This window comes from Gymnodraco acuticeps, unplaced genomic scaffold (genome assembly GCF_902827175.1).
Source record: "Gymnodraco acuticeps unplaced genomic scaffold, fGymAcu1.1, whole genome shotgun sequence".
Classification (NCBI taxonomy): domain Eukaryota; kingdom Metazoa; phylum Chordata; class Actinopteri; order Perciformes; family Bathydraconidae; genus Gymnodraco; species Gymnodraco acuticeps.
Genome location: NW_022990851.1, coordinates 96,714 through 108,998, shown reverse-complemented (window position 1 = coordinate 108,998; position 12,285 = coordinate 96,714). Strand labels below are relative to the sequence as shown.

The 12,285-nt window shown below is 41.1% G+C and overlaps 1 protein-coding gene and 2 non-coding genes across 3 annotated transcripts; all 3 read right to left on the bottom strand.

Moving 5' to 3' along the window:
• Positions 1 to 81: 81 nt before the first annotated feature.
• trnag-ucc lies at positions 82 to 153 on the bottom strand. The gene has a single exon. It is a non-coding gene; the product is annotated as a tRNA-Gly (tRNA).
• A 513-nt stretch (positions 154 to 666) lies between these two features.
• trnag-ucc lies at positions 667 to 738 on the bottom strand. Its single transcript has one exon. It is a non-coding gene; the product is annotated as a tRNA-Gly (tRNA).
• Positions 739 to 4,079: 3,341 nt separating this feature from the next.
• prl (prolactin) lies at positions 4,080 to 11,193 on the bottom strand. Its single transcript, XM_034233155.1, has 5 exons — positions 11,151 to 11,193; positions 7,181 to 7,293; positions 6,771 to 6,878; positions 5,631 to 5,813; positions 4,080 to 4,271 (listed from the first exon to the last, which is right to left on the bottom strand). Exons 1-5 carry the CDS (start codon positions 11,191 to 11,193, stop codon positions 4,080 to 4,082), a joined length of 639 nt encoding a protein of 212 aa, XP_034089046.1.
• Positions 11,194 to 12,285: the final 1,092 nt, after the last annotated feature.

The following is a 12,285-nucleotide window of genomic DNA, read 5'->3' as shown; positions in this document are numbered from 1 at the left end:
TTCCCAAATCGGGATCAATAAAGTTCTTCTTATCTTATCTAATCATATATGATCTGAGTCATATCGCCGCCAAAAAAACATTGCGTTGGCCGGGAATCGAACCCGGGTCAACTGCTTGGAAGGCAGCTATGCTCACCACTATACCACCAACGCTAACGGGAATAGGCTGGTCTCGACATCGATGCCATTAGAGCTGTGAAAGCCATTGTAGTGATGTTAATCCCGCACGCGATGATCCCACACAAAAATACTCAGAAAGCCTCTTTGTTACTCACTAAAAATGCAGGCGAATAAAGTCTTAAACTGAAAATGAACTCTATCCAGACGTAAAATCACACTGTACACTTTACATTTATATTCAATTTAATATTTAATATTCCATCCCTGACATACTTAATGTATATATCATATCCTGCTTTACTGTGCATTTGTATTTCAACATGTATATTTTCTACTTTTTTAATGCTATTTCCTTTCTTCTTAATGGGTTAAAGAAAACATTGGTATTTCATGCTATCTCATAAGATACATTAATTTCTCTAATGTACAATGCCGTGTCCTTCTATGCTGCTGCAACGCAAACATTTCCCAAATGAGGATCAATAAAGTTCTTCTTATTTTATCTAATCATATATGATCTGAGTCATATCGCCGCCGAAAAAAGATTGCGTTGGCCGGGAATCGAACCCGGGTCAACTGCTTGGAAGGCAGCTATGCTCACCACTATACCACCAACGCCTACGAAGTCAGGGGGTCTCGATATTGGTGTAGTTAGAGCTGTGAAAGCCATTGTAGTTATGTTAATCCTTAACGCGATGATCCCGCACAAAAATACTCAGAAAGCCTCTTTGTTACTCACTAAAAATGCAAGCGAATAAAGTCTTAAACGGTCAAATGAACTCTATCCAGAGGCAGGTTTCTGAAGCTCTCATTGGACACCAGGAGATTTAAAAACCCTCAATATGCTGAGGATATCATCTTTAATGAATTTAGTATGGAGTTGTCTTTGCATAGGAGTGAATTTAAATGTGTATTCCGTCCAAGTTAAACATTACATCCCGTTTCCTTGCATTATATCTGTTTATCACCAGAGGGTGCCAGAGTATAGCCCTTGCTAAAACTATTGCATAAAGCTTAACAAAATACCGCCCTCTGCAGGGGAGATGTTGTAAAAGCAGGCATTGTGTTTTTATATCTGCCTTTGCCTTTTAAAGGTCACCTATCGTGCTCTTTGTAGGCAACAGGTCTCAGATATATACAATATTTAAAAAACATGTCTATGAAGTGTTTTGCTCCAAACACCAAACAGATCATTCTAGCCACGCCTCATATCCCTCTATTCCACTTCCTGTTTCTAAAGTGCTGATTTGGGTATAAAGCTTTAAAGAGGAGGGTCTGAGCTCATGCGGGACCCGGCAGCTACCGTCTAAACTAAATGCTGCCGTGATGAAACGCCATATCATGGATTATCAAGGATTCTCTCTGAAACAGTTTGGAGCTCAAAGGCTTTCTCTCTTGCCGGTTATACCACAAGGTGAGTTCCTTTTTACTTCCTGCTTCTTCACACACATGCTCTCCAGTACAGGTTAGCTCTGAATGTTAGCGATGCTAATGTAAACACCGACCATATTACGTCCAGAACAGTCGGGCATTGTTTCTGATAGCAACGTTTCTGATTGGCCCGTGGGTCCACATTTCAGATATTACGTCATATCGGACGCAAATCTGGATCAGCTCCGTTGTTCCTCCGTTTTTAGAGATTTGCGTACGGAGGAAAAGAGAGAGGGTTTTATTTCCTGACGCTGCGTGAGTTCCCCGACACACCGGGGACACATGTTGATGTATGAGAGACATCAACATGTGCATTTTGCATGATAGGTCCCCTTTAATACAAACAGTTCTCCGAAAAATTAAGTTTCTATTTTTTACTTACTGTCAATAAATCCCATGAAGTCATTTTACACAGTATGTATGCTTTCACACGTGATTACATATTTTGTTTGCATACATTCAGTGGACTAAAAGATGACAGGCAAGGAGATGTTACTGTGCAAAAGAAGATCTTTATTGATGAGCAGATTGAAAAGATCAATTCTATAAGCATCACATCACGCTTATCAGAGAATGTTTAAATCTGAAGTGCAAAGGTTTAGAAGGACGAGACAAGGAGGAGGAACAGCAGAACAAACATACCAGGTTTACAAGAACACGGTCAAGTGATGAAGCCAGACCAGCTGGAAGCAAACGCAGATGCTTTATTCCCTTCCTGGAAGTTATCAACCTGATTTAAAGTCAATAAGGAAGCTTTCAAACAAGTACAACGCATGCAAATTACCATGGGAAACGTTGATAGCTTAAACTTTAATATACCTTCGCATCCATCATTCAGATTGAGGTCAATGTTTGTGCAACACGCTGACTTAAATGTGACTTTTGACTTCATTAAAAGAAGCAATAGGCGCGTTCACACCGGAATACTTTTCCACATACTTTTCCCGTTTAGTTCCGATAGTGCCTGGAATTTTGCGTTCACACCAAAAAGTGAACATAGTTCCAGAGCTTTTACCTCCATGTCAGTCCCTGCTAGAGAGGTGGTGCTTTCCCGGGGAGAAAAAAGTACCAATTTCGATTGGCTGGGCGAATTGCAAACCACGCCCCGTAAAACTCTGAAAAGTTTTGTGAAGCCGCCATTGTATTTGTGGCATTAGCATTATTAGCATTAGCATTAGCCCAGCGTAGAAACGCAGAGAGACTAACTTATGGCAACACAAAAGAAAACATGGGAGCGGTGGAGATGAGGAGGTGTCGGCGTTCTGGCGATTTACTCGGAAGGCTTCAGTAGAAGCTGCTGGGAGTCCCAGCAGCTTCTACTGAAGCCTTCCCCAACTCCGGGGACTTCCGGCCGGGGACTCCGGGTGGCAGTATACGCCGTGAAGTTGTTTGCGGCCTGCCAGTAAACCCAAAGCAGAAGAAGAAGAAGTGACGTCAGCGGCTTCATTTGCCTAATCCTCTCTCAGGGAACTTATTCCGGTGTGAACACGATCGGCTCTTAGTTCCATGGGGTTACTAAGTGCTGGGCACTAAATGCTGGGAACTAAGTGCTGGGCACTAAGTGCTGGGCACTAAGTGCTGGGCACTAAGTGCGGCAAAGTACTTGGTGTGAAAGCGGCTAATGCTACAGTGTTAAAGTACTCTTTTAAAAGTCATAAAGTCAGTAATTTAGCTAATAATCTGAATCTGTAAAGTAGCTAAAGCTGTACGATAAATGTAGTAGAGTAAAACGTACAATACAGGCTTCTAACATGTAGTGGAGTAGGTGTTTTTAAAGTATAAAGATACTCAGGTAAACTGGATACGATACGCCATGAAACTCCTGCTCATCGCCGCCTTCTGGAAACTCAGAATGCTAACCATTAGCTCATATAGCAGAATCCTAGCATGCGCTAATCTATAGGCAATAGAGAGGTGTAGGAATGAGTCGTAAAACCCTGTCATGAGTCAGCATTTTATCACTTCCTGGTCTGTAGGACAATGGTTTTCTGAATGTGTTTTTGGTTGTTAGCCTGAAATAAGGTCTGTGGTTAAAGTAAGCTGAAGAGATTTGAATTCTACGACATAGAAAACGTCAGTAAATACCCAACTGGTGGATTTAAGTGTCATCGACGTTTGTTTGACACAGATTTTTTTCCCGATAACCCAAAATCACATGGAGCAATCCCATTGGACCAGAGAGATGCTGCCTTCAGGGACCAACACAGAAATGATTGAAGTGACTGTTATTTCTGTATATATTGATTGTTGTGCTTTTATTTAGGTCTTAATGTGAGCATATGTATAAATGTGTCTTTGTTTATATATATATATATATAGGTATATATATATAGGTATATATATAGGTATATACATGTTTATATATATATATTTGTTTTGTATTCGGGATTGTGGGAAACGTTATTTCGATTCTCTGTCTGTACACACAAACTGAAAGATTGACAATAAAGTTGACTTTGACTTTGAGACGTACGATATCCCTGCACCATGAAAACGTTGAGAAAAAGCAAAGCTGGCCGACTCTCTCTTCAACACATCTGAGGCTGCGCCTTCGTGGCCCGACAGCGAAGAACCTTCAGGAAACTGTCGATCTTGTGGGAGTCGCGGCGGAAACAAGACAACAGGAAGTTGAAGTTGATTAATTGTGAAATCCGGTCCTGGCCGATGTCATTTCCTCCAGAGAAGGGAAGCAAAGAGATGGTCTGAGCTGCAGGACCCATCTGAGGAAGAGGAGAGAGAGTTCATGTCGTGTCTCTACTTTAAAGAGTCCTGTCCTGCTGATGTTCAGGTGTATATCAGTATGTAGTGTCTCTACTTTAAAGAGTCCTCTCCTGCTGATGTTCAGGTATATCAGTATGTAGTGTCTCTACTTTAAAGAGTCCTCTCCTGCTGATGTTCAGGTGTATATCAGTATGTAGTGGCTCTACTTTAAAGAGTCCTCTCCTGCTGATGTTCAGGTGTATATCAGTATGTAGTGTCTCTACTTTAAAGAGTCCTCTCCTGCTGATGTTCAGGTGTATATCAGTATGTAGTGTCTCTACTTTAAAGAGTCCTCTCCTGCTGATGTTCAGGTGTATATCAGTATGTAGTGTCTCTACTTTAAAGAGTCCTCTCCTGCTGATGTTCAGGTGTATATCAGTATGTAGTGTCTCTACTTTAAAGAGTCCTCTCCTGCTGATGTTCAGGTGTATATCAGTATGTAGTGGCTCTACTTTAAAGAGTCCTCTCCTGCTGATGTTCAGGTGTATATCAGTATGTAATGTCTCTACTTTAAAGAGTCCTCTCCTGCTGATGTTCAGGTGTATATCAGTATGTAGTGCCTCTACTTTAAAGAGTCCTCTCCTGCTGATGTTCAGGTGTATATCAGTATGTAGTGTCTCTACTTTAAAGAGTCCTCTCCTGCTGATGTTCAGGTGTATATCAGTATGTAGTGTCTCTACTTTAAAGAGTCCTCTCCTGCTGATGTTCAGGTGTATATCAGTATGTAGTGTCTCTACTTTAAAGAGTCCTCTCCTGCTGATGTTCAGGTGTATATCAGTATGTAGTGTCTCTACTTTAAAGAGTCCTCTCCTGCTGATGTTCAGGTGTATATCAGTATGTAGTGTCTCTACTTTAAAGAGTCCTCTCCTGCTGATGTTCAGGTGTATATCAGTATGTAGTGTCTCTACTTTAAAGAGTCCTCTCCTGCTGATGTTCAGGTGTATATCAGTATGTAGTGTCTCTACTTTAAAGAGTCCTCTCCTGCTGATGTTCAGGTGTATATCAGTATGTAGTGGCTCTACTTTAAAGAGTCCTCTCCTGCTGATGTTCAGGTGTATATCAGTATGTAGTGTCTCTACTTTAAAGAGTCCTCTCCTGCTGATGTTCAGGTGTATATCAGTATGTAGTGTCTCTACTTTAAAGAGTCCTCTCCTGCTGATGTTCAGGTGTATATCAGTATGTAGTGTCTCTACTTTAAAGAGTCCTCTCCTGCTGATGTTCAGGTGTATATCAGTATGTAGTGTCTCTACTTTAAAGAGTCCTCTCCTGCTGATGTTCAGGTGTATATCAGCATGTAGGGTCTCCTCTTTAAAGAGTACCTTCCCAGACAGGATGTCCAGGCCGTCCCCCAGGCTCTTGGAGTGCAGCTGCAGCTCCTGGATCTTGTTGGAGATGGAGGTCTGGTCGGGGTGATGGAGGGTGTTTGCTGAAGCTGAGAGAGCCAGCAGGGGGTCGGACCAGGCCTGGAGCAGAGAGCGAGCCAGAGAGAGGAGGTCCGACTCCTGAGAGGGACACGTGATAAAGACCAGAGGACGCATCAGGGGAGGCATTTGCTGCAGTGTGTGTTACATGTTGTGATCATGGACCCTTCCTTTCTGTGTTATGTGCTATATGTGACATGCATGTAGTAACGTGTGACGTTTGCATGTTATTGTTCTCTTATATCCTTTCATCCTTTCTTTATAACTCATGCTGTTGATGTTTTGTGATTTTGAAAAAAGGTGTCTATTATCATCTGGCCGGGGACAACAGCTGGAAATTAGCAATGTTGGCTAAAACGGCTCCATTTACTGTTTTTAGTGACAGTTGATCAATGAGGAAGGAAGGAGGAGATCAAGGGAAGGAAGGAGGAGATCAAGGGAAGGAAGGAGGAGATCTAGGGAAAGGGTTTTATTGAATAGTCCGTATAGATAGCAAGACTTTTTGAAAGGTGTTGTAATACACTAGTTGGCCTGCAGAGGTCAGTAAGAACCATCACAATCTAAATACTTTACTACCTGCCGACAGATTGGGTTTTGTTTCTCCAGTTTAGAGTAACAAAAAAGTACAGTAATACAGTATAAAATAAAACACCACAAGTTAAAGTAAAATGTGCAATACAAATGGTTTTAAATACAGGATAAAAGTATTTATAAGACATGAGAAGTTAAGGTAAAAATATGCAATAAAAGAAGTAAAAAAAATATATTCCATTAAAAAGATAAGATTTAAATAATAATATAAAATGTAAGAAATATAATTGAATTATATACAAACACAAAAAAGCGTAATAAGCACAGAAAATTAAATGTGCCGCACATTGTCATTCACTATTATAACAACAATAAAATATGTAAAAGTGTGTATATTATCACAATATAGAAGGATGTATTGATGAAGATATTCATGATGAACACCAGATTAGTATCCCTTGTGATGGACCCCTAGAAGTCCACCACAAAAAGTAAAAAAAGACTCACAGAAACTTGCAGAGTTTGCTGCTTGTCGCTGGGCGTCTGCAGAGAGGAGGTGTGACACATCGAGGGGCGGGGCATAATCACCTGACCAATGGGAGGGAAGTGAGAGTTCTGGGGGGCGGGGCAAAGGAGCATCGTCATTATATTATCTCATGCAGGGGTTACAGGTTACATTACAATCATGTAATATAATACAATACATTATTTTATACATGTATATTTCTATAGTCTTAAAGTTACAACCGGCCCTTTGAGTGCAACCATAATGCTGATGTTGCCCGCCATGAAATTGAGTTTGACCCCCCTGCGCCTAATGTCTGGTCCTTCTCCAATATCTACTCCAATGTGCTGAAACATGAGAAGACTAGTGGTGCAGGTTAATGGCATTTAAAAGCCGTGGTGCGTTCACTGACCAGGTCCTGAGAGATGATGGTGCTGAGAGCGTGCAGTTTATCTGAGCCCTGAGAGGCTCGGTCCAGAAGATCACTGATAGGAACAGAGCTGCAGACTGCCACCAAACACACCACTGCACACACACACACACACACACACACACACACACACACACACACACACACACACACACACACACACACACACACACACACACACACACACACACACACACACTCTTTAAAGTAGAGACACTACATACTGATATACACCTGAACATCAGCAGGAGAGGACTCTTTAAAGTAGAGACACTACATACTGATATACACCTGAACATCAGCAGGAGAGGACTCTTTAAAGTAGAGACACTACATACTGATATACACACCTGAACATCAGCAGGAGAGGACTCTTTAAAGTAGAGACACTACATACTGATATACACCTGAACATCAACAGGAGAGGACTCTTTAAGTAGAGACACTACATACTGATATACACCTGAACATCAGCAGGAGAGGACTCTTTAAAGTAGAGACACTACATACTGATATACACCTGAACATCAGCAGGAGAGGACTCTTTAAAGTAGAGACACTACATACTGATATACACCTGAACATCAGCAGGAGAGAACTCTTTAAAGTAGAGACACTACATACTAATATACACCTGGACATCAGCAGGAGAGGACTCTTTAAAGTAGAGACACTACATACTGATATACACCTGAACATCAGCAGGAGAGAACTCTTTAAAGTAGAGACACTACATACTAATATACACCTGAACATCAGCAGGAGAGGACTCTTTAAAGTAGAGACACTACATACTAATATACACCTGGACATCAGCAGGAGAGGACTCTTTAAAGTAGAGACACTACATACTGATATACACCTGGACATCAGCAGGAGAGGACTCTTTAAAGTAGAGACACTACATACTGATATACACCTGAACATCAGCAGGAGAGGACTCTTTAAAGTAGAGACACTACATACTAATATACACCTGGACATCAGCAGGAGAGGACTCTTTAAAGTAGAGACACTACATACTGATATACACCTGAACATCAGCAGGAGAGGACTCTTTAAAATAGAGACACTACGTACTGATATACACCTGAACATCAGCAGGAGAGGACTCTTTAAAGTAGAGACGCTACATACTGATATACACCTGGACATCAGCAGGAGAGGACTCTTTAAAGTAGAGACACTACATACTGATATACACCTGAACATCAGCAGGAGAGGACTCTTTAAAGTAGAGACACTACATACTGATATACACCTGACCATCAGCAGGAGAGGACTCTTTAAAGTAGAGACACTACATACTGATATAAACCTGGACATCAGCAGGAGAGGACTCTTTAAAGTAGAGACACTACATACTGATATACACCTGGACATCAGCAGGAGAGGACTCTTTAAAGTAGAGACACTACATACTGATATACACCTGAACATCGGCAGGAGAGGACTCTTTAAAGTAGAGACACTACACACTGATATACAGCTGAACATCAGCAGGAGAGGACTCTTTAAAGTAGAGACACTACATATTGATATACACCTGAACATCAGCAGGAGAGGACTCTTTAAAGTAGAGACACTACATACTGATATACACTTGAACAGCAGCAGAGAGGACTCTTTAAAGTAGAGACACTACATACTGATATACACCTGAACATCAGCAGGAGAGGACTCTTTAAAGTAGAGACACTACATACTGATATACACCTGAACATCAGCAGGAGAGGACTATTTAAAGTAGAGACACTACATACTGATATACACCTGAACATCAGCAGGAGAGGACTATTTAAAGTAGAGACACTACATACTGATATACACCTGAACATCAGCAGGAGAGGACTATTTAAAGTAGAGACACTACATACTGATATATACCTGAACATCAGCAGGAGAGGACTCTTTAAAGTAGAGACACTACATACTGATATACACCTGAACATCAGCAGGAGAGGACTCTTTAAAGTAGAGACGCTACATACTGATATACACCTGAACATCAGCTGGAGAGGACTCTTTAAAGTAGAGACACTACATACTGATATACACCTGAACATCAGCTGGAGAGGACTCTTTAAAGTAGAGACACTACATACTGATATACACCTGAACATCAGCAGGAGAGGACTCTTTAAAGTAGAGACGCTACATACTGATATACACCTGAACATCAGCTGGAGAGGACTCTTTAAAGTAGAGACAACTACATACTGATATACACCTGAACATCAGCAGGAGAGGACTCTTTAAAGTAGAGACACTACATACTGATATACACCTGAACATCAGCAGGAGAGGACTCTTTAAAGTAGAGACACTACATACTGATATACACCTGAACATCAGCAGGAGAGGACTCTTTTAAAGTAGAGACGCTACATACTGATATACACCTGAACATCAGCTGGAGAGGACTCTTTAAAGGAGAGACACTACATACTGATATACACCTGAACATCAGCAGCAGGGGACTCTTTAAAGTAGAGACACTACATGCTGATATACACCTGAACATCAGCAGGACAGGACTCTTTAAAGTAGAGACACTACATACTGATATACACCTGAACATCAACAGGAGAGGACTCTTTAAAGTAGAGACACTACATACTGATATGCACCTGAACATCAGCAGGACAGGACTCTTTAAAGTAGAGACACTACATACTGATATACACCTGAACATCAGCAGCAGAGGACTCTTTAAAGTAGAGACACTGCATACTGATATACACCTGAACATCAGCAGGAGAGGGACTCTTTAAAGTAGAGACACTACATACTGATATACACCTGAACATCAGCAGGAGAGGACTCTTTAAAGTAGAGACACTGCATACTGATATACACCTGAACATCAGCAGGAGAGGACTCTTTAAAGTAGAGACACTACATACTGATATACACCTGAACATCAGCAGGAGAGGACTCTTAAAGTAGAGACACTACATACTGATATACACCTGAACATCAGCAGGAGAGGACTCTTTAAAGTAGATACACTACATACTGATATGCACCTGAACATCAGCAGGACAGGACTCTTTAAAGTAGAGACACTACATACTGATATACACCTGAACATCAGCAGGACAGGACTCTTTAAAGTAGAGACACTACATACTGATATACACCTGAACATCAGCAGCAGAGGACTCTTTAAAGTAGAGACACTGCATACTGATATACACCTGAACATCAGCAGGAGAGGACTCTTTAAAGTAGAGACACTACATACTGATATACACCTGAACATCAGCAGGAGAGGACTCTTTAAAGTAGAGACACTGCATACTGATATACACCTGAACATCAGCAGGAGAGGACTCTTTAAAGTAGAGACACTACATACTGATATACACCTGAACATCAACAGGAGAGGACTCTTTAAAGTAGAGACACTACATACTGATATACACCTGAACATCAGCAGGAGAGGACTCTTTAAAGTAGAGACACTACATACTGATATACACCTGAACATCAGCTGGAGAGGACTCTTTAAAGTAGAGACACTACATAGATAGATAATATTAAATGAAATATGGGGTTCCACAAGGATCTGCCCTGGGACCACTTTTGTTCTTGTTGTAAATTGAGTTAGAGTAGTGATGTATATAACATATACGTTTTATAAGCTGGCCAATAGTTTTTTTATATCTGCATCGTTTCTGAAGCCGCAGCGTGTTTCTCTTAATGGAAATGTGTCGGGTCATGATAACACGTTTGCACCTGCAGGCCACCGTAGTTAACCGTGTACAAAATAAACGTATCTTTCTATCCCTGTTTCTAAACTACCTCAAACATCTCGTTTTTTCAAATACAACTTGTTCTCTTCATCAGTTGAAAGATATTCTGCATCTACAAATCTAATATCACTTTATAGCCGCAATTATGTTCCGTCGAGATCCCAAACAGATAGTTAAATATAATTTCATCTCACCCGCCATGAGGAGTTTGCTGCTGTCGGTTTTTTTGAGCGCCATGTCTGTCTGATGTCCGTCTCTTTACCTGTATCTCTGTCTCCATGTCTCCTCTTCTTTATATCCTGTCCTGAGTCTCTGGTTATGCATCAGTTCGTTTTAATGAGAAACATTTTGAGGAGCCGAGTGGAAAAACGTTCAGATCTTAACGAGACGATGAATAAAAACAGCGACGCTCACACCATGTCTGGATTCACGATGACTTAATTTGATGGTTTAATTATTTAATTAACACATTTCCATTACTGTGAGGGCAGGTAAACACATCTGAGGATGACTGAACGGGGTCTCCCAGTCACAAGTCCAGGGGCTAAGAGTATCTGAGGCCCCTGGACTTTATGTGTATAATTTCACTCAAAAAGATGAATCAGAATTACGAAAAAGACACAGACCACAAAGAGGCTCATAATGCTGATTAAAAAGGAGAAGACAACCATGAAGACGCTCGAACTGACTGCAAGGACACAAAGAAGGACACAAAAACACACAAAATACTGCAAAGAACGGACACAAAGAAACAAATAATATGAAAAGCGAAACATCGAACTAAAGAAATCCACTCAAAATGACCGCGATGAAACACAAGCTGGCTACAATGAGCCTCCAAATAACCACATCAAACCTAGAAAGAGACGTAAAAACACACAACACTCAAAGTAACTAATGTCAGATAAATTAAGTGAATTGAAAAGTACAATACTGGCTTCAATAATCTGTAGTAAAAGTATAAAGTACTCTTAAATTGGCAAGTACCTCAAGATTGTATTTAGATGCAGTATGAGTACATATGGTAGTGGATTTTAAATCGTGGATAATTAATGAGTCCTGATTGAGTCGTGGATTGAGTCGTGGATCTTAGTCGTGGATCCTGAGTCGTGGATCCTGAGTCGTGGATCCTGAGTCGTGGATCTTGAGTCGTGGATCTTGAGTCGTGGATCCTGAGTCGTGGATCCTGAGTCGTGGATCTTGAGTCGTGGATCCTGAGTCGTGGATCTTGAGTCGTGGATCCTGAGTCGTGGATCTTGAGTCGTGGATCCTGAGTCGTGGATCTTGAGTCGTGGATCTTGAGTCGTGGATCTTGAGTCGTGGATCTGA